Raw genomic sequence first — 19596 nt, forward strand, 5'->3', positions numbered from 1 at the left:
GGAAAGTTTTCCTCCTGGACATCTAGAAGACAGAGGTTCGGACACCAAATAGGAAAAGAAGCGAGACTACCAAAAAGCAAGTGATGCCATCAAACCCCCCCCCCCCCCCCCTTCCCCCAAAACAAAACAAAAAAAACAGGGTGGGCAGAGGATGCTGTAGTCCTAAGGTTCTTTGTGCACCTGTTACAATGAGGGCAAGCCTACGCCCCACTGAAGGTGCACTTAACAGCCATTGTAGCTTAAACAGGTGATGGCAAATAGTCCCCCCCCCACCCCCCCCCAAACAGTTGTCAGATTGTTTCTAGAGGGAGCGATAAGACGAGAGCTGCCAAGTAAATCATCCACACCCATATAGAACCTTAACCTGGTGCTTACAGGCATAACTTCCTGGTAGCCATGACATCACTATTCAGCTTGAGTGAACTACAAGCACTGACATTACGTCCAAATCCACAAGGACCGGATACTGATGAGCACTAACACCACCTTCCTGCCCATTGTGGTATCGACTTTAGATGTTAACCAAACATTTAAACTTTCAGGGTTCTTAAAGCAACCAAAGTCCTAGGCAGAACACTAGGAGTGCTGTGATCTGTTACATAAAGAAACTAAACCAACCCGGAACAATAACCAGCTCTTTAGTTCATTCACCCTAACAACCAAAGGTTTAGCAGTTACAAAGGAAACCATAGCAAGATGGATAAACTGGACACTGCAGAGATGCTACACAATGGCAGGAGCCCAAGGGAAACCTCCACAAAGAGGGTGTTCTTGACCAATGTTACGATCACCAACATCTGCTAGGCTGCAGTATAGTCCTCAGTACATGTCTTTACCAAGTATTATTAAATACACGTGCAAGAAAGGACAAGTAGGATTGAAGGGCACTGACGTGTTTGCAGACACAAACTAATTCTCTACTACACCTCCCACCGGACGTGTGGGTGCTCTGTGCGTAATTTTCAAATAAAAACGTGCTGGTGCCCAAAGCTCTCCTTTAAAACACGCAGCTCCTGCAGTTAAATGTGTGAGCACAGCATACTGAGGCAGCGTAATCCTAGAGCATCTTGTGCCTCTTTAATCCATTTACAACCACTCCCTGCCTCTTCAGCTCGCTCTTGCAGCTTTCTTTCTCCCTTTGTAACGCTTCAATTTCTTTCTTCCTCCGTCTTTCCCATGTTTTTTGCTTGAAGTACATGCCTCATGCAGAAAAATAAGTGCTGGCCCTCAAAAAAAAAAAAAAAAGTGCTAGTGCCCCCCACCAGAAACACTAAAATTGAGAACTGGGGTTACTGCAACCAGAACCCATCTCCCTTCAAAGTCTTTCTGAAGTCACATGCGACCCTTTTGCCTCCACTGCACTTTACAAGAGACCCAAGAGGAAGCTACACCTATCAGGAAACCCGATAGAAGAATCTGAAAACATCAAGGAGTGAATTATCACCAAATGGTCGACACCCACTCGGAGGACAGATAATGCCGGACCCAACCACTAGAGGGCAGAGTGAGTCCACTCTTCGTGCTACAAAGCTACTCCTCCAGGTAAATAACTACTTTGTTACAGGGTAACTCCTTATCGACTGCCAGTAAAAAAGGGAATCCTCTGGATCCAACCACTGAATGTTGGAATAATGCACCGCACAGGAGATTCCAGCAGCAAAATAATGGTTAGGAATAAACAAATTGTTTCTCATCTCATTGTTGACATACAGCGTTTGTTTTCCTAGAGGTGTAGGGGATTTAGCAGCTTTTACAGGTGAGTTTTTTTTTTTTTGTATTAACTATTAAACTGTTGCAATGTAATCTCTGTAGGAGCACTCACATGGTAGGACTTAATCATAAAGCACTTTTAACAGGTCCCTGTCTGGTGTCAGTAGGCTGGGATTTGGTAGCTGTGCTGAGAGAAAACCCTAGTCTTGCAATCCATGGTTGTGCCAGCATGTGCCTGCTGTGGTGATTGAGAGGGACAGATGTGGAAGCATTGTAAAATGGGATTCAGAGAAGAGCTGTAAACACTAATGCAACAGCAGTGAAAGGTCCCCCCCCCCCCCCCCCCCGCCGCCGTACTTTGAAACTGTTCTGAAACTGCAGTAACCTCTGCAGTAGTACAAATTCCAAAGGAGTGTTTTCAAATTGGGTGTACTATATGGAGTGTTTGAGCAACCTCAGTGTAATAAACCTACCAACCCCTTTAGGTCCATGTAAAGAAATGGCTCCCTGTTGCAGTTACCCCCCACTTTTTGCCTGATACTGATGCTGACTTGACTGAGAAGTGTGCTGGACCCTGCTAACCAGGCCCCAGCACCAGTGTTCTTTCACCTAAAATGTACTTTTGATTCCACAATTGGCACACCCTGGCATCCAGGTAAGTCCCTTGTAACTGGTACCCCTGGTACAAAGGGCCCTGATGCCAGGGAAGGTCTCTAAGGGCTGCAGCATCTTATGCCACCCTGGGGACCCCTCACTCAGCACAGACACCCTGCTTGCCAGCTTGTGTGTGCTGATGAGAACAAAACGAGTAAGTCGACATGGCACTCCCCTCAGGGTGCCATGCCAACCTCACACTGCCTATGCAGTATAGAGAAGTCACCCCTCTAGTAGGCCTTACAGCCCTAAGGCAGGGTGCACTATACCACAGGTGAGGGCATATGTGCATGAGCACTATGCCCCTACAGTGTCTAAGCAAAACCTTAGACATTGTAAGTGCAGGGTAGCCATAAGAATATATGGGCTGGGAGTCTGTCAAAAACGAACTCCACAGCTCCATAATGGCTACACGGAATACTGGGAAGTTTGGTATTAAACGTCTCAGAATAATAAACCCACACTGATGCCAGTGTTGGATTTATTAAAAAATGCACACAGAGGGCCTCTTAGAGATGCCCCCTGTATTTTACCCAATTGTTCAGTGCAGGACTGACTGGTCTGTGCCAGCCTGCTGCTGAGAGACGAGTGTCTGACCTCATGCGGTGAGAGCCTTTGTGCTCTCCGAGGACAGAAACAAAGCCTGCTCTGGGTGGAGGTGCTTCACACCTCCCCCCTGCAGGAACTGTAACACCTAGCAGTGAGCTTCAAAGGCTCAAGCTTCGTGTTACAATGCCCCAGGGCACTCCAGCTAGTGGAGATGCCCGCCCCCTGGACCCAGCCCCCACTTTTGGCGGCAAGTCCAGGAGAGATAATGAGGAAAAACAAGGAGTCGTCACTGGCCAGTCAGGACAGCCCCTAAGGTGTCCTGAGGTGACTCTGACTTTTAGAAATCCTCCATCTTGTAGAAGGAGGACTCCCCCAATAGGGATAGGAATGTGACCCCCCTCCCCTTGGGAGGAGGCACAAAGAGGGTGTACCCACCCTCAGGACTAGTAGCCATTGGCTACTAACCCCCAGACCTAAACACGCCCTTAAATTTAGTATTTAAGGGCTCCCCTGAACCTAAGAATTTAGATTCCTGAAACTACAAGAAGAGGACTGCTGAGCTGAAAAACCCCTGCAGAAGAACAGAAGACACCAACTGCTTTGGCCCCAGTCTTACCGGCCGGTCTCCTGCCTTCCAAAGAAACCTGCTCCAGCGACGCTTTCCAAAGGACCAGCGACCCCTGAATCCTCCGAGGACTGCCCTGCTTCAAGGAAGACCAGAAACTCCCGAGGACAGCGGCACTGCTCCAAAAGAACTGCAACTTTGTTACAGAGGAGCAGATTTAAAGACCCCTGCAAATCCCCGCAAGAAGCGTGAGACTTGCAACACTGCACCCGGCGACCCCGACTCGACTGGTGGAGAAACAGCACCTCAGGGAGGACCCTCCGGCGACTCCAAGACTGTGAGTAACCAAAGTTGTCCCCCCTGAGCCCCCACAGCAACGCCTGCAGAGGGAATCCCAAGGCTCCCCCTGACTGCGACTGCCTGAACCTAAAGTCCCGACGGCTGGAAAAGACCCTGCACCCGCAGCCCCCAGCACCTGAAGGAATGGAACTTCTGTGCAGGAGTGACCCCCAGGAGGCCCTCTCCCGTGCCCAGGTGGTGGCTACCCTGAGGAGCCCCCCCCTTGCCTGCCTGCACCGCTGAAGAGATCCCTTGGTCTCTCATTGAACATCATTGAAAACCCGACGCGTGTTTGCACACTGCACCCGGCCGCCCCCGCGCTGCTGAGGGTGTACTTTTTGTGCTGACTTGTGTCGTTTACCCCCCCCCCCCCCGGTGCCCTACAAAACCCCCCTGGTCTGCCCTCCGAAGACGCGGGTACTTACCTGCTGGCAGACCGGAACCGGGGCACCCCCTTCTCTCCATTGGAGCCTATGTGTTTTGGGCACCTCTTTGACCTCTGCACCTGCCCGGCCCTGAGCTGCTGGTGTGGTAACTTTGGGGTTGCTCTGAACCCCCAACGGTGGGCTACCTTGGACCCAAACCTGAGATCTGTAAGTGACTTACTTACCTGCTAAAAATAACAATACTTTACCTCCCCCAGGAACTGTGAAAATTGCACTGTCCATTTTTAAACAGCTATATGTGTTTTATGTAAAAAGTATATATGCTATTGTGATTATTCAAAGTTCATACAGTACTTACCTGCAATACCTTTCAAATGAGATATTACATGTAGAATTTGAACATGTGGTTCCTAAAATAAACTAAGAAAAGATATTTTTCTATACAAAAACCTATTCGCCTGGAATTGTCTCTGAGTGTGTTTCTCATTTATTGCCTGTGTGTATGTACAACAAATGCTTAACCCTACTCCTTTGATAAGCTTACTGCTCGACCACACTACCACAAAATAGAGCATTAGTATTATCTCTTTTTGCCACTATCTTACCTCTAAGGGGAACCCTTGGACTCTGTGCATACTATTCCTTACTTTGAAATAGTGCATTCCTTGTTTTCTTTGTTTCCTCCGGCCTTGCCGCCAAAAGTGGGGGCCGTGGCCGGAGGGGGCGGGCAACTCCACTAGCTGGAGTGTCCTGCGGTGCTGTGACAAAGGGGTGAGCCTTTGATACCAAACTTCCCAGTTTTCAGTGTAGCCATTATTGTGCTGTGGAGTTCGTGTAAAACAGACTCCCAGCCCATATACTCTTATGGCTACCCTGCACTTACAATGTCTAAGGTATTGCTTAGACACTGTAGGGGCACAGTGCTCATGCACTGGTGCCCTCACCTATGGTATAGTGCACCCTGCCTTAGGGCTGTAAGGCCTACTAGAGGGGTGACTTATCTATATCTGCATAGGCAGTGAGAGGCTGGCATGGCACCCTGAGGGGAGTGCCATGTCGACTTACTCGTTTTGTTCTCACCAGCACACACAAGCTGGCAAGCAGTGTGTCTGTGCTGAGTGAGGGGTCTCCAGGGTGGCATAAGACATGCTGCAGCCCTTAGAGACCTTCCTTGGCATCAGGGCCCTTGGTACCAGGGGTACCACTTACAAGGGACTTATCTGGATGCCAGGGTGTGCCAATTGTGGAATCAAAAGTACAGGTTAGGGAAAGAACACTGGTGCTGGGGCCTGGTTAGCAGGCCTCAGCACACTTTCAATTCAAAACATAGCATCAGCAAAGGCAAAAAGTCAGGGGGTAACCATGCCAAGGAGGCATTTCCTTACACAACCCCCCCCCCCAAACGAAAGAGGATGAGACTAACCTTTCCCAAGAGAGTCTTCATTTTCTAAGTGGAAGAACCTGGAAAGGCCATCTGCATTGGCATGGGCAGTCCCAGGTCTGCGTTCCACTATAAAGTCCATTCCCTGTAGGGAGATGGACCACCTCAACAGTTTTGGATTTTCACCTTTCATTTGCATCAGCCATCTGAGAGGTCTGGTCAGTTTGAACTAGGAAGTGAGTACCAAAGAGGTATGGTCTCAACTTCTTCAGGGACCAAACCACAGCAAAGGCCTCCCTCTCAATGGCACTCCACCGCTGCTCCCTAGGGAGTAACCTCCTGCTAATGAAAGCAACAGGCTGGTCAAGGCCATCATCATTTGTTTGGGACAAAACTGCCCCTATGCCATGTTCAGAGGCATCTGTTTGCACAATGAATTGCTTGGAGTAATCTGGAGCTTTTAGAACTGGTGCTGTGCACATAGCTTGCTTCAGGGTGTCAAAGGCCTGTTGGCATTCTACAGTCCAGTTTACTTTCTTGGGCATTTTCTAGGAGGTGAGCTCTGTGAGGGCTGTCACAATGGATCCATATCCCTTCACAAACCTCCTATAGTACCCAGTCAAGCCAAGGAATGCCCTGACTTGAGTCTGGGTTTTTGGAGCTGCCCAGTCCAGAATAGTCTGGATCTTAGGCTGGAGTGGCTGAACTTGGCCTCCTCTTACAAGGTGTCCCAAGTAAATCCCAGTTCCCTGCCCTATCTGGCATTTGGATGCCTTGATAGAGAGGCCTGCAGATTGCAGGGCTTTCAAACCCTTCAGGTGGACCAGGTGATCCTGCCAGGTGGAGCTGAAGACAGCAATATCATCAAGATAAGCTGCACTAAAGGATTACAACCCAGCAAGGACTTGATTCACCAACCTTTGGAAGGTGGTAGGGGCATTCTTTAAACCAAAGGGCATAACAGTGAACTGATAATGCCCATCAGGTGTGGAGAATGCTGTCTTTTCTTTTGCTCCAGGGGCCATTTTGATTTGCCAGTACCCTGCTGTTAAGTCAAAGGTACTTAATAATTTGGCAGCCCCTAGTTTGTCTATTAGCTCATCAGCTCTAGGAATGGGGTGAGCATCTGTCTTGGTGACAGAGTTGAGACCTCTGTAGTCCACACAAAACCTCATCTCTCTTTCCTTCTTTTGTGTGAGGTTTGGGGACTAAGACCACTGGGCTAGCCCAGGGGCTGTCAGAGTACTCAATTACTCCCAATTCCAGCATCTTGTGGACTTCCACCTTGATGCTTTCCTTAACTTGGTCAGACTGTTTAAATATTTTGTTTTTGACAGGCATGCTGTCTCCTGTGTCCACATCATGGGTACACAGGTGTGTCTGACCAGGGGTTAGGGAAAAGAGTTCAGCAAACTGCTGCAGGACCTTCCTACAGTCAGACTGCTGTTGGCTAGAGAGGGTGTCTGAGTAGATCACTCCATCCACTGAGCCATCTTTAGGGTCTGATGAGAGGAGATCAGGGAGAGGTTCACTCTCTGCCTCCTGATCCTCATCTGTTACCATCAACAGATTGACATCAGCCCTGTCATGGAAGAGCTTAAGGCGGTTCACATGGATCACCCTCTTGGGGCTCCTGCTTGTGCCCAGGTCCACCAGGTAGGTGACCTGACTCTTCCTCTCTAGTACTGGGTAAGGGCCACTCCATTTGTCCTGAAGTGCCCTGGGAGCCACAGGCTCCAGAACCCAGACTTTCTGCCCTGGTTGAAATTCAACCAGTGCAGCCTTTTGGTCATACCACAACTTCTGGAGTTGTTGGCTGGCCTCAAGGTTTTTACTTGCCTTTTCCATGTACTCTGCCATCCTTGAGCGAAGGCCAAGCATATAGTCCACTATGTCTTGTTTAGGCTCATGAAGAGGTCTCTCCCAGCCTTCTTTAACAAGAGCAAGTGGTCCCCTTACAGGGTGGCCAAACAGAAGTTCAAAGGGTGAGAATCCTACTCCCTTCTGAGGCACCTCTCTGTAAGCGAAAAGCAGACATGGCAGGAGGACATCCCATCTCCTTTTGAGTTTCTCTGGGAGCCCCATGATCATGCCCTTTAATGTCTTGTTGAATCTCAACAAGGCCATTAGTTTGTGGATGATATGGTGTAGTGAACTTATAAGTCACCCCACACTCATTCCACATGTGTTTTAGGTATGCTGACATGAAGTTGGTACCTCTCAGACACCACCTCCTTAGGGAAACCCACTCTGGTAAAGATACCAATGAGGGCCTTGGCTACTGCAGGGGCAGTAGTTGACCTAAGGGGAATAGCTTCAGGATACCTAGTAGCATGATCCACTACTACTAGGATGTACATATTTCCTGAGGCTGTGGGAGGTTCTAGTGGACCAACTATGTCCACACCCACTCTTTCAAAGGGGACCCCCACCACTGGAAGTGGAATGAGGGGGGCCTTTGGATGCCCACCTGTCTTACTACTGGCTTGACAGGTGGGGCAGGAGAGGCAAAACTCCTTAACCTTCTGGGACATATTGGGCCAGTAGAAGTGGTTGACTAACCTCTCCCACGTCTTGGTTTGTCCCAAATGCCCAGCAAGGGGAATATCATGGGCTAAGGTCGGAATAAACTCTCTGAAACCCTGAGGCACTACCACTCTCCTAGTGGCACCAGGTTTGGGATCTCTTGCCTCAGTGTACAGGAGTCCATCTTCCCAATAGACCCTGTGTGTTCCATTTTTCTTGCCCTTGGACTCTTCAGCAGCTTGCTGCCTAAGGCCTTCAAGAGAGGGACAGGTTTCTTGTCCCTTACACAACTCTTCCCTTGAGGGTCCCCCTGGGCCTAAGAGCTCAACCTGGTAAGGTTCAAGCTCCATAGGCTCAGTTCCCTCAGAGGGCAGAACTTCTTCCTGAGAAGAGAGGTTCTCTTTTTCTTGCTGTGTTGCAGTTGGTTTCCCAGCTGACTTTCCTTTCCTCTTGGTAGGCTGGGCCCTTTTTCCAGACTCCAGCGCTACTTTTTCACCCTGTGCCTTGCACTGGGCCCTTGTCTTGACACACCAGTTCAGGGATACCCAGCATGGCTGCATGGGTTTTCAGTTCTACCTCGGCCCATGCTGAGGACTCCAGGTCATTTCCAAGCAAACAGTCTACTGGGATATTGGAGGAGACCACCACATGTTTCAAGCCATTGACCCCTCCCCACTCTAAAGTTACCATAGCCATGGGATGCACTTTAGTCTGATTGTCAGCGTTGGTGACTGGATAAGTTTGTCCAGCCAGGTATTGGCCAGGGGAAACCAGTTTCTCTGTCACCATGGTGACACTGGCACCTGTATCCCTCAGGCCCTCTACACTTGTCCCATTAATTAAGAGCTGCTGCCTGTATTTTTGCATGTTAGGGGGCCAGGCAGCCAGTGTGCCTAAATCCACCCCACCCTCAGAGACTAATGTAGCTTCAGTGTGACACCTGATTTGCTCTGGGCACACTGTTGATCCCACTTGGAGACTGGCCATTCCAGTTTTAGCTGGATGGGAGTTAGAAGTGGTATCTTTCTTGGGACAGGCCTGGTGTCCAGTTTGGTGTCCAGACTGACTACAGCTACAACACCAGGCCTTTTTGGGATCAAAGTTTTTACCCTTGTACCCAGAATTGTTTTGTGAAGAGGCTCTGGGCCCACCCTCCTGTGCAGGTTTTTGGGGGCCTGTAGAAGACTCTTTACTATTTTTGTTTTTGGCTGTCTCACCACCCTTCCCCTGGGGAGGTTTTGTGACCCCTTTCTTTTGGTCACCCCCTGTGGAAGTTTTGGACACCCTAGTCTTGACCCAATGGTCCGCCTTCTTTCCCAATTCTTGGGGAGAAATTGGTCCTAGGTCTACCAGATGCTGATGCAGTTTATCATTGAAACAATTACTTAACAGGTGTTCTTTCACAAATAAATTGTACAGCCCATCATAATCACTTACACCACTGCCTTGAATCCAACCATCTAGTGTTTTTACTGAGTAGTCTACAAAGTCAACCCAGGTCTGGCTCGAGGATTTTTGAGCCCCCCTGAATCTAATCCTATACTCCTCAGTGGAGAATCCAAAGCCCTCAATCAGGGTACCCTTCATGAGGTCATAAGATTCTGCATCTTGTCCAGAGAGTGTGAGGAGTCTATCCCTACACTTTCCTGTGAACATTTCCCAAAGGAGAGCACCCCAGTGAGATTTGTTCACTTTTCTAGTTACACTAGCCCTCTCAAAAGCTGTGAACCATTTGGTGATGTCATCACCATCTTCATATTTAGTTACAATCCCTTTAGGGATTTTCAACATGTCAGGAGAATCTCTGACCCTATTTATGTTGCTGCCACCATTGATGGGTCCTAGGCCCATCTCTTGTCTTTCCCTCTCTATGGCTAGGATCTGTCTTTCCAAAGCCAATCTTTTGGCCATCCTGGCTAACTGGATGTCCTCTTCACTGGAGTTATCCTCAGTGATTTCAGAGAGGTTGGTCCCTCCTGTGAGGGAACCAGCATCTCTGACTATTATTTGTGGAGTCAGGGCTTGAGAGGCCCTGTTCTCCCTAGATAGGACTGGTGGGGGGGAATCACCCTCCAAGTCACTCATCATCCTCTGAGTTGCCATCCTCAGAGGGGTTGGCTCTTTCAAACTCTGCCAACAGCTCCTGGAGCTGTAGTTTGGAAGGTCTGGAGCCCATTGCTATTTTCTTTACTTTACAGAGTGACCTTAGCTCCCTCATCTTAAGATGGAGGTAAGCTGTGGTGTCGAGTTCCACCACATTCATATCTGTACTAGACATTATGCTTCTAAAAGTTGGAATACTTTTTAAGAATCTAAAACTAGTTCTAGGTTCTAATTCAAACTTTTATCAAACTTTTAAACTCTAAAAGAAATGCTAACCAGGACTAACACAAGGCCCTAGCAGGACTTTAAAGAATTTAGAAAAATTTGAAATTGCAAAAATGAATTTCTAATGACAATTTTTGGAATTTGTCGTGTGATCAGGTATTGGCGGAGTAGTCCAGCAAATGCAAAGTCTTGTATCCCACCGCTGATCCACCAATGTAGGAAGTTGGCTCTGTATGTGCTATTTCAAAGTAAGGAATAGCATGCACAGAGTCCAAGGGTTCCCCTTAGAGGTAAGATAGTGGCAAAAAGAGAATACTAATGCTCTATTTTGTGGTAGTGTGGTCGAGCAGTAGGCTTATCAAAGGAGTAGTGTTAAGAATTTGTTGTACATACACACAGGCAATAAATGAGGAACACACACTCAGACAAATCCAGCCAATAGGTTTTGTTATAGAAAAATATATTTTCTTAGTTTATTTTAAGAACCACAGGTTCAAATTCTACATGTAATATCTCATTTGAAAGGTATTGCAGGTAAGTACTTTAGGAACTTTGAATCATTTCATTAGCATGTATACTTTTCACATAAAACACAATAAGCTGTTTTAAAAGTGGACACTTTGTGCAATTTTCACAGTTCCTGGGGGAGGTAAAGTAATGTTAGTTTTAACAGGTAAGTAAGTCACTTACAGGTTTCAGTTTTTGGTCCAAGGTAGCCCACCGTTGGGGGTTCAGAGCAACCACAAAGTTATCACACCAGCAGCTCAGGGCTGGTCCGGTGCAAAGGTCAAAAGAGGTGCCCAAAACACATAGGCTATAATGGAGAGAAGTGGGTGCCCCGGTTCCAGTCTGCCAGCAGGTAAGTACCCGCGTCTTCGGAGGACAGACCAGGGGAGTTTTGTAGGGCACCGGGGGGGGACACAAGTCCACACAGAAAGTACACCCTCAGCAGCGTGGGGGCGGCCGGGTGCAGTGTGCAAACAAGCGTCGGGTTTCCTTTAGTTTTCAATGGGAGATCAAGGGGTCTCTTCAGCGATGCAGGCAAGGGGGGGGCTCCTCGGTGTAGCCACCACCTGGGCAAGGGAGAGGGCCTCCTGGGGGTCACTCCTGCACAGAAGTTCCGTTTCTTTAGGGGCTGGGGGCTGCGGGTGCAGGGTCTTTTCCAGCCGTCGGGAAATGGAGTTCAGACAGTCTCAGTCAGGGGGAGCCTGGGGATTCCCTCTGCAGGCGTCGCTGTGGGGGCTCAGGGGGGACAACTTTGGTTACTCAGTCGTAGAGTCGCCGGAGGGTCCTCCCTGAGTTGGTGGTTCTTCACCAGTCGAGTCGGGGTCGCCGGGTGCAGTGTTGCAAGTCTCACGCTTCTTGCGGGGAGTTGCAGGGGTCTTTAAATCTGCTCCTTGTAACAAAGTTGCAGTTCTCTTGGAGCAGTGCCGCTGTCCTCGGGAGTTTCTAGTCTTTCTTGAAGCTGGGCAGTCCTCAGAGGATTCAGAGGTCGCTGGTCCCTTGGAAAGCGTCGCTGGAGCAGGTTTCTTTGGAAGGCAGGAGACAGGCCGGTAAGTCTGGAGCCAAAGCAGTTGGTGTCTTCTGTTCTTCCTCTGCAGGGGTTTTTCAGCTCAGCAGTCCTTCAGGTAAGTTGCAGGAATCTAAATTCTTAGGTTCAGGGGAGCCCTTAAATACTAAATTTAAGGGCGTGTTTAGGTCTGGGGGGTTAGTAGCCAATGGCTACTAGCCCTGAGGGTGGGTACACCCTCTTTGTGCCTCCTCCCAAGGGGAGGGCGTCACATCCCTAATCCTATTGGGGGAATCCTCCATCTGCAAGATGGAGGATTTCTAAAAGTTAGTCACTTCAGCTCAGGACACCTTAGGGGCTGTCCTGACTGGCCAGTGACTCCTCCTTGCTGTTTTCTTTGTTTCCTCCAGCCTTGCCGCCAAAAGTGGGGGCCGTGGCCGGAGGGGGCGGGCAACTCCACTAAGCTGGAGTGTCCTGCGGTGCTGTGACAAAGGGGTGAGCCTTTGAGGCTCACCGCCAGGTGTTACAGCTCCTGCCTGGGGGAGGTGTTAGCATCTCCACCCAGTGCAGGCTTTGTTACTGGCCTCAGAGTGACAAAGGCACTCTCCCCATGGGGCCAGCAACCTGTCTCTAGTGTGGTAGGCTGCTGGAACCAGTCAGCCTACACAGATAGTCGGTTAAGGTTTCAGGGGGCACCTCTAAGTTGCCCTCTGGGGTGTAGTTTACAATAAAATGTACACTGGCATCAGTGTGCATTTATTGTGCTGAGAAGTTTGATACCAAACTTCCCAGTTTTCAGTGTAGCCATTATGGTGCTGTGGAGTTCGTGTAAAACAGACTCCCAGACCATATACTCTTATGGCTACCCTGCACTTACAATGTCTAAGGTATTGCTTAGACACTGTAGGGGCACAGTGCTCATGCACTGGTGCCCTCACCTATGGTATATTGCACCCTGCCTTAGGGCTGTAAGGCCTACTAGAGGGGTGACTTATCTATACCTGCATAGGCAGTGAGAGGCTGGCATGGCACCCTGAGGGGAGTGCCATGTCGACTTACTCGTTTTGTTCTCACCAGCACACACAAGCTGGCAAGCAGTGTGTCTGTGCTGAGTGAGGGGTCTCCAGGATGGCATAAGACATGCTGCAGCCCTTAGAGACCTTCCTTGGCATCCGGGCCCTTGGTACCAGGGGTACCACTTACAAGGGACTTATCTGGATGCCAGGGTGTGCCAATTGTGGAATCAAAAGTACAGGTTAGGGAAAGAACACTGGTGCTGGGGCCTGGTTAGCAGGCCTCAGCACACTTTCAATTCAAAACATAGCATCAGCAAAGGCAAAAAGTCAGGGGGTAACCATGCCAAGGAGGCATTTCCTTACACTAGGGTCATGAAGAAAAAACACTTTTTTAAATTGGCCCATTGCAATCAAGTTTGCAAAGAGCCCCCTACAAGGGCCCTCCAATCTTTGCCTGCTGAAGGACAACATGAATGAAAACTGAGGCCTGAACAGAATTCATACCAAAAACACAAGGTATGACGTTGACTGAGGGCTGGGACGGTATACCACAGCCAGTACACAGATGCAGGAATCACTGGCACCTCTGACTCTAAAGCAACAAGGAGACAAACTGCACTAGGAGGAGATTCGTACATTAATCTTCGAGACCCACCCCAAAAAGACACAGGTGCTGAAAAAGGTGAAAGGACTAAAGGTAAAACCACTGAAGGGCACGGACACCAAGTCCTCTGACCCTAAGGTTCACAAAGCAGCCTCTGTGCAGAAAATATTTTGTCATCTGAAGGTCGGCTAAAGCCAAGAGAGCCACACGGATCCCAAACAAAGGATATATATAAGGGCCAAAGGCACCATTGAAAATCTCAATGCAAACCTCCACTCATGAGATAGAAGACAATGTTAGAAGGGTGACAGTCTGTGCTGAAAAAAGCAAACACCTATGCCTGACAAAAGGCGCTCAATGTAGTGAAGAGGAGGCTTAAGGCCGAAAGGGCCACCCTCATACAGAGAAGAGTTTGACTCCTTAAGGGAATTTCGCATCCTTTCAAAGCCTTTGGTCATCTTTGGCCTCAGTCACCGATCAGACATGGAGGCACTGGCAACTACGGAACCCCAGGAGGAGTTTTATGAACTTGAGGAGGTGGAGTCTGTGCCGGCCTTCAATGATTCTGGCCATGTCAAAGACACATGGCAGGACCTCGATGCAGAACCACCCGAAGGTGGTGAATAGAAATACCCTTCGAGGCTATTGCCTCCTAATGACCCATCTCTTTACAACAACCTCCTAAAGAGTGGTGGCAATGACCTATGGGGTCTAACTAGAGGAAGAGGGAGTATTCTTCCTCCTAGAGACCTTGATGCTGGCCCAGAAGGGGAATTTGTAACTGCCCATACTGCCTAGCATCCTTAATTAGGGAAAGGAGGCCTTCAGAGAACCGGCCACTGAATTTGGTGGTCACACCTAAAGTGGAGAAGAAATACAAACCTTCCATTAAGGATCTAAAATTTTTTTTTTTTTTTTTAAATGTTCCTGCAGACTATTGCAGTGACTGCAAGGAAGAGTGACAACTCCCCTCGTATCAAGTCACCACCTGAAAATGAAAACAAGCTGCTTGACTTAGTGGGCGGGGAGCTGGAGAGAGGCTGCTACCCAGTGGAGGATAGTCAGTTCCAGCCTGTTGATGAATTGCTACTGGCACCAACAATGGGAGAAGATATTGTCTCATGCAACACCTACCTAGCAAAAGGGCCAAGGCAGTCATACAGGAAGGAAAGAATATTGTAAACACCTGCCTCAAGTCTGCACTAGATGAGGCAGAAACAGTCAGCAGATGTGTACAGGAACAACCCTAAGGAGGCCTGTCTGGCTTTGGGTGTATCAGGGTTCAAACTGGATGTACAGGCTTCCATAATAAACATGCCCCTCACAGGGAAAGCCCTATTCAGCCAAGTTTACTTGCTTGTTCATAACATAGCTTGTGTAACTGTCCTAGCTTTTGTCATATGCACTATAGTCCAAATCAGCCTCTTTCGGTACAGTTTATGGTGAGCCAACATTCTCGACACAATTTATGCATTTGTACCTGTTGGCGGAATTGTGATTGTGCACTATTGCTTTGTTGCATTTTTACCAACTTTTATCAATGTTAAATTTTACGTGTATTGTCGTATTAACTATGCTGACAAGTCTTTTCAAAGCATACCCACAGTGGCATAGAGTTGAGTGTGAATGCTTGAAATACAGTACCTGGTGGTGTTTTGTGGGTATTTTTGAGCTGGGAATGAGCAATAATTGCATTTTGTCTTCACAGCATTTTGATGCTAGACATGTTGTTGAGCGCCATACTCGGGAAGTTGTTGGGCCAAGAAAGGAATGGCATGCACCAACAGTACAGGCTGTTTTTCCTGATGCAAGGAGAATGGGAGATGGCCGTGGTGGTGTAATGCCACAACATGCCAGGTAAAGTAGTTTCATTTCCTTAAGCTCAGCAAACCTGATAAGAATGACCTTAAGATTGTGGTAACCAGTGCTTTAAATGGGAAGGAAGAAGTGCAGGGACTCAGAGTACACGTTTGCTTCTGAGAGGTGACGGTACTCATCCATTGTAATGCATTGCAGCAGCGCGGTGAGGTGCATGTACTCTCCCCTTCAAATTGAAGAAGTGCAGGCACTCCGTAATGGACAGTACCTGCCCATTTAAAGCACTGATGGTAATTACATATTCAGCATTTCAAGACATGGCTGTAATTGTTATCATCCTAGTGTTTACATTTTCGTTGAGCATTAAGTGGAATTTAAACCTTTTCATTAAGCCCTCCATGAACTTGATTTGAGTGTAGATAAAAGGGATGATAAAACGTTGAGTGGAATCCACAGCTTTGGTATGCCTGGCCTCAACGAAAGTCATTCAGCAGCTGAACTTTATATCCTTGTGTAATTCTTTACCATATCAGTATATATTTGTTGATACATTACTAGTCTTTCCTTGAATATATTTTTTAATTTTATAGAGCATATCTTTGAGCTCCTGTATACCTTTTGAAGACTGCCAACCATCATCACATCTTTAAAGCTGTGACTTTCGGGTATAGGTTTTCTGTTCTCTGACCTTTAAGAAGGCAGAACACCTGGGGTAAAGGGTCGAGTGCTTGCATGGTAGTGCACTTTCAGCCCATTTTGCATTGAAATAACCACTAAATTTGCACCTAGCTTTACTAATAAACGTCCGCTACATTTGGTGATTTGCAGAAGTGCTTCATTTTTGCTTTCCTAACTGCTGAATGTGTACAGTTCATTTACGGTTATTTTTTTTACAACTTAGATCCTACAGCCGTTTATTTCAGTTCCCATACCACAGCAAGGTTGTCACAACTCACTTTACTTTCACTGACTGCAAAGTGAGGAGTTTGTAAACATCAATCCCTATATGTTTTTTAAAAAAAAGCAGCAATCTATCTTAAGACAGCCTGACATTTGACCTCTTTGAAGCACAACAAATGTGACAAGATAAATGCAGCATTTAAAGGCCTTTATTGCATGGACCTTTGCGACTTACCAAAAATCATCTCATGACCCACAGGTTGGGAAAAACTGCTCTAGCACGAATGCCCTCCAGCTTGTTGGCACCTCAGGTAAATGTATCCATCATAGGCAATTGGTTGATGTCTGTGCCGACCTTGACTAAGGTGACAAGTGTCTGTTTTACCTGTGCAAATCTAAGTTTTGTACCCATCTAACAGATGTGGCTCTCGATGGACTGTACACTTGAACTGCTAGGCCTGCACGTAATTTCATCCCAAGACACTGAAGGCAAGGCAGAGAACTCTGGGTGCGCTATGCTATGGTTGACACCTAGAATAAACAGCCTGCCTCAGATGTCCTGTGACAAGGATGAGGGAAGCGTCAGACATTAAGCTGACAGTGGAGAGTTGGACACTGAGGAAGGACTCATTGACTTCAAGAGGCTTTAGGCCAGGTGGAGAGTGGCAAGGGAATCGGACTGTAAGAAGCAGCAAGAGGTAACTAAACAGCCGAAAGACTCTGCCTATCAAGTTCTTGAAGACTGCCTACAGCTGTAAGCATCCCAAGAGCAAGGACACCGATGGGACAGGTCTTCCAAATACCCATCAATGCAAGGAGGTGCTCAAAGGCAAAGGAGATAAAGGCCAAGGAGCCGGCGACTCCAGAAAAGCTCATGCTGAGGACCATGATCGAACAGGTGCTTGAACTCTAGCAGGAGAGGTGTCCGCTTGTGGCAAAAATGGCAGCACTTCAAAGGGAAAATTGCTTAGTTGCTCAAGCGGTTTTGCATTCCACCAAAACCTTTGGTGCCAAAGGTGAGAGAAGCCAAACGGGCAGAGATCGAGCCTCTCAACACTGAAACCACAAAAAGAGCAACAGTCGTTTTTCATCTATGAGGTCTAAGAATCGGTCTTGCTCAATGGGCCGGAACAGCAAGACCTCAGTGCTGAATTTCCAAAGGGAGGTGTTATTACCTACCTCTTAAAACCCTAATGCATAGATAACCTATCACTCTACAGTGTGCTCTTCAAGGGAACAGCGGACATCTACACCTTCTGTTTCCTATTGGAAACACTGTTGCCCTTGCAAAATCTTTTAGCTCCCAGTGCTGCTAAGCATATTTGACCAGAGATGTCTTTCCAGAGCCATACTCATCCAATTCTGTGGTTCCACAGGTTGAGGAATTCACCTACATCAATGTGAATGCAGCTGCAGACTCCATCATTGTAGCAAGAGCAGGGCAAAGGTAAGGCCCCCACAATGACAGGTCCCCATCTGGGAGAGTAAGAAAATTTAAACTGGTGGGTGGGGTAGGGGGAAGAGATGGAGAAGTTGGCAGCAGCTCAATGGCTGGTTGCTAGTTTCAGCGCCCTAAACTACGATGTAGGAAGTTGGCTCTGTATGCACTATTTCAAAGTAAGGAATAGTATGCACAGAGTCCAAGGGTTCCCCTTAGAGGTAAGATAGTGGCAAAAAGAGAATACTAATGCTCTATTTTTTTGGTAGTGTGGTCGAGCAGTAGGCTTATCAAAGGAGTAGTGTTAAGCATTTGTTGTACACACACAGGCAATAAATGAGGAACACACACTCAGACAATTCCAGGCCAATAGGTTTTTGTATAGAAAAATATATTTTCTTGGTTCATTTTAAGAACCACAGGTTCATATTTTACATGTAATACTTTAAATGAAAGGTATTGCAGGTAAGTACTTTAGGAACTTTGAATAATCACAATAGCTAGCTTATATACTTTTCAAATAAATCACATATAGCTATTTTAAAACTAGACACAGTGCAATTTTCAACAGTTCCTGGGGGAGGAAGTATTTGTTAGTTTTTGTAGGTAAGTAAACCACCTACGGGGTTCAAGTTTGGGTCCAAGGTAGCCCACTGTTGGGGGGTTCAGAGCAACCCCAAAGTTACCACACCAGCAGCTCAGGGCCGGTCAGGTGCAGAGTTCAAAGTGGTGCCCAAAACGCATATGCTTCAATGGAGAAGGGGGTGCCCCGGTTCCAGTCTGCCAGCAGGTAAGTACCCGTGTATTCGGAGGGTAGACCAGGGGGGTTTTGTAGGGCACGGGGGGGGGGACACAAGTTAGCACAAAGTACACCCTCAGCAGCACGGGGGCGGCCGAGTACAGTGTGCAAACATGTCGGGTTTCCAATGTAAATCAATGGGAGACCAAGGGGTCTCTTCAGCGATGCAGGTGGGGGGGGGGGGCTCGGGGTAGCCACCACCTGGCAAGTGAGAGGGCCTCCTGGGGGTCACTCCTGCACTGGAGTTCTGATCTTTCAGGTCCTGGGGGCTGCGGGTGCAGAGTCTTTACCAGGCATCGGGATCTGGGAAGCAGGCAGTCGCGGTCATGGGGAGCCTCGGGATTCCCTCTGCAGGCGCGTCGCTGTGGGGGCTCGGGGGGGGGGGGGGGGCGCAACTCTGGCTACTCAGTCTCGTAGTCGCCGGGGAGTCCTCCCTGAAGTGTTTCTCCACAAGTCGAGCCGGGGGCGTCGGGTGCAGAGTAGCAAGTCTCACGCTTCCGGCGGGAAACGCAGTTGTCTTGAAGTTGCTTCTTTGGAAACAAAGTTGCAGTCTTGGATGAACAGAGCCGCTGTCCTCGGGAGTTTCTTGGTCCTTCTAGAGCAGGGCAGTCCTCTGAGGATTCAGAGGTCGCTGGTCCTGGGGAAAGCGTCGCTGGAGCAGTGTCTTTAGAAGGGAGGGAGACAGGCCGGTAGAGCTGGGGCCAAAGCAGTTGGTGTCTGTCTTCTCTGCAGGGTTTTTCAGCTTAGCAGTCCCCTTCTTCTTAGGTTGCAGGAATCTGAGTTCCTAGGTTCAGGGGAGCCCCTAAATACAGAATTCAGGGGTGTGTTTAGGTCAGGGAGGGCAGTAGCCAATGGCTACTAGCCCGGAGTGTGGCTACACCCTCTTTGTGCCTCCTCCCAAGGGGAGGGGGGTCACATTCCTTTCCCTATTGGGGGGGGGGATCCTCCATCTGCAAGATGGAGGATTCCTAAAAGTCAGTCACTTCAGCTCGAGTTGCCTTAGGGGCTGTCCTGACTGGCCAGTGACTCCTTGTTTTTCTCATTATCTCCTCTGGCCTTGCCGCCAAAAGTGG

At 48.3% G+C, this 19596-nt stretch overlaps 1 protein-coding gene across 7 annotated transcripts in view; it reads left to right on the plus strand.

Annotated features, from left to right (window-relative positions):
* The window catches only part of SLTM (SAFB like transcription modulator), a 183905-nt gene that overhangs the window by 114300 nt on the left and 50009 nt on the right, over positions 1-19596 (plus strand). For all 7 annotated transcript variants that reach the window (XM_069222087.1, XM_069222082.1, XM_069222083.1 and 4 more), the window contains one exon: positions 15277-15425. In XM_069222087.1, the coding sequence (XP_069078188.1) occupies positions 15277-15425 (149 nt within the window). The remainder of the gene's footprint in view (positions 1-15276; positions 15426-19596) is intronic.

This window comes from Pleurodeles waltl, chromosome 3_1 (genome assembly GCF_031143425.1).
Source record: "Pleurodeles waltl isolate 20211129_DDA chromosome 3_1, aPleWal1.hap1.20221129, whole genome shotgun sequence".
NCBI lineage: Eukaryota > Metazoa > Chordata > Amphibia > Caudata > Salamandridae > Pleurodeles > Pleurodeles waltl.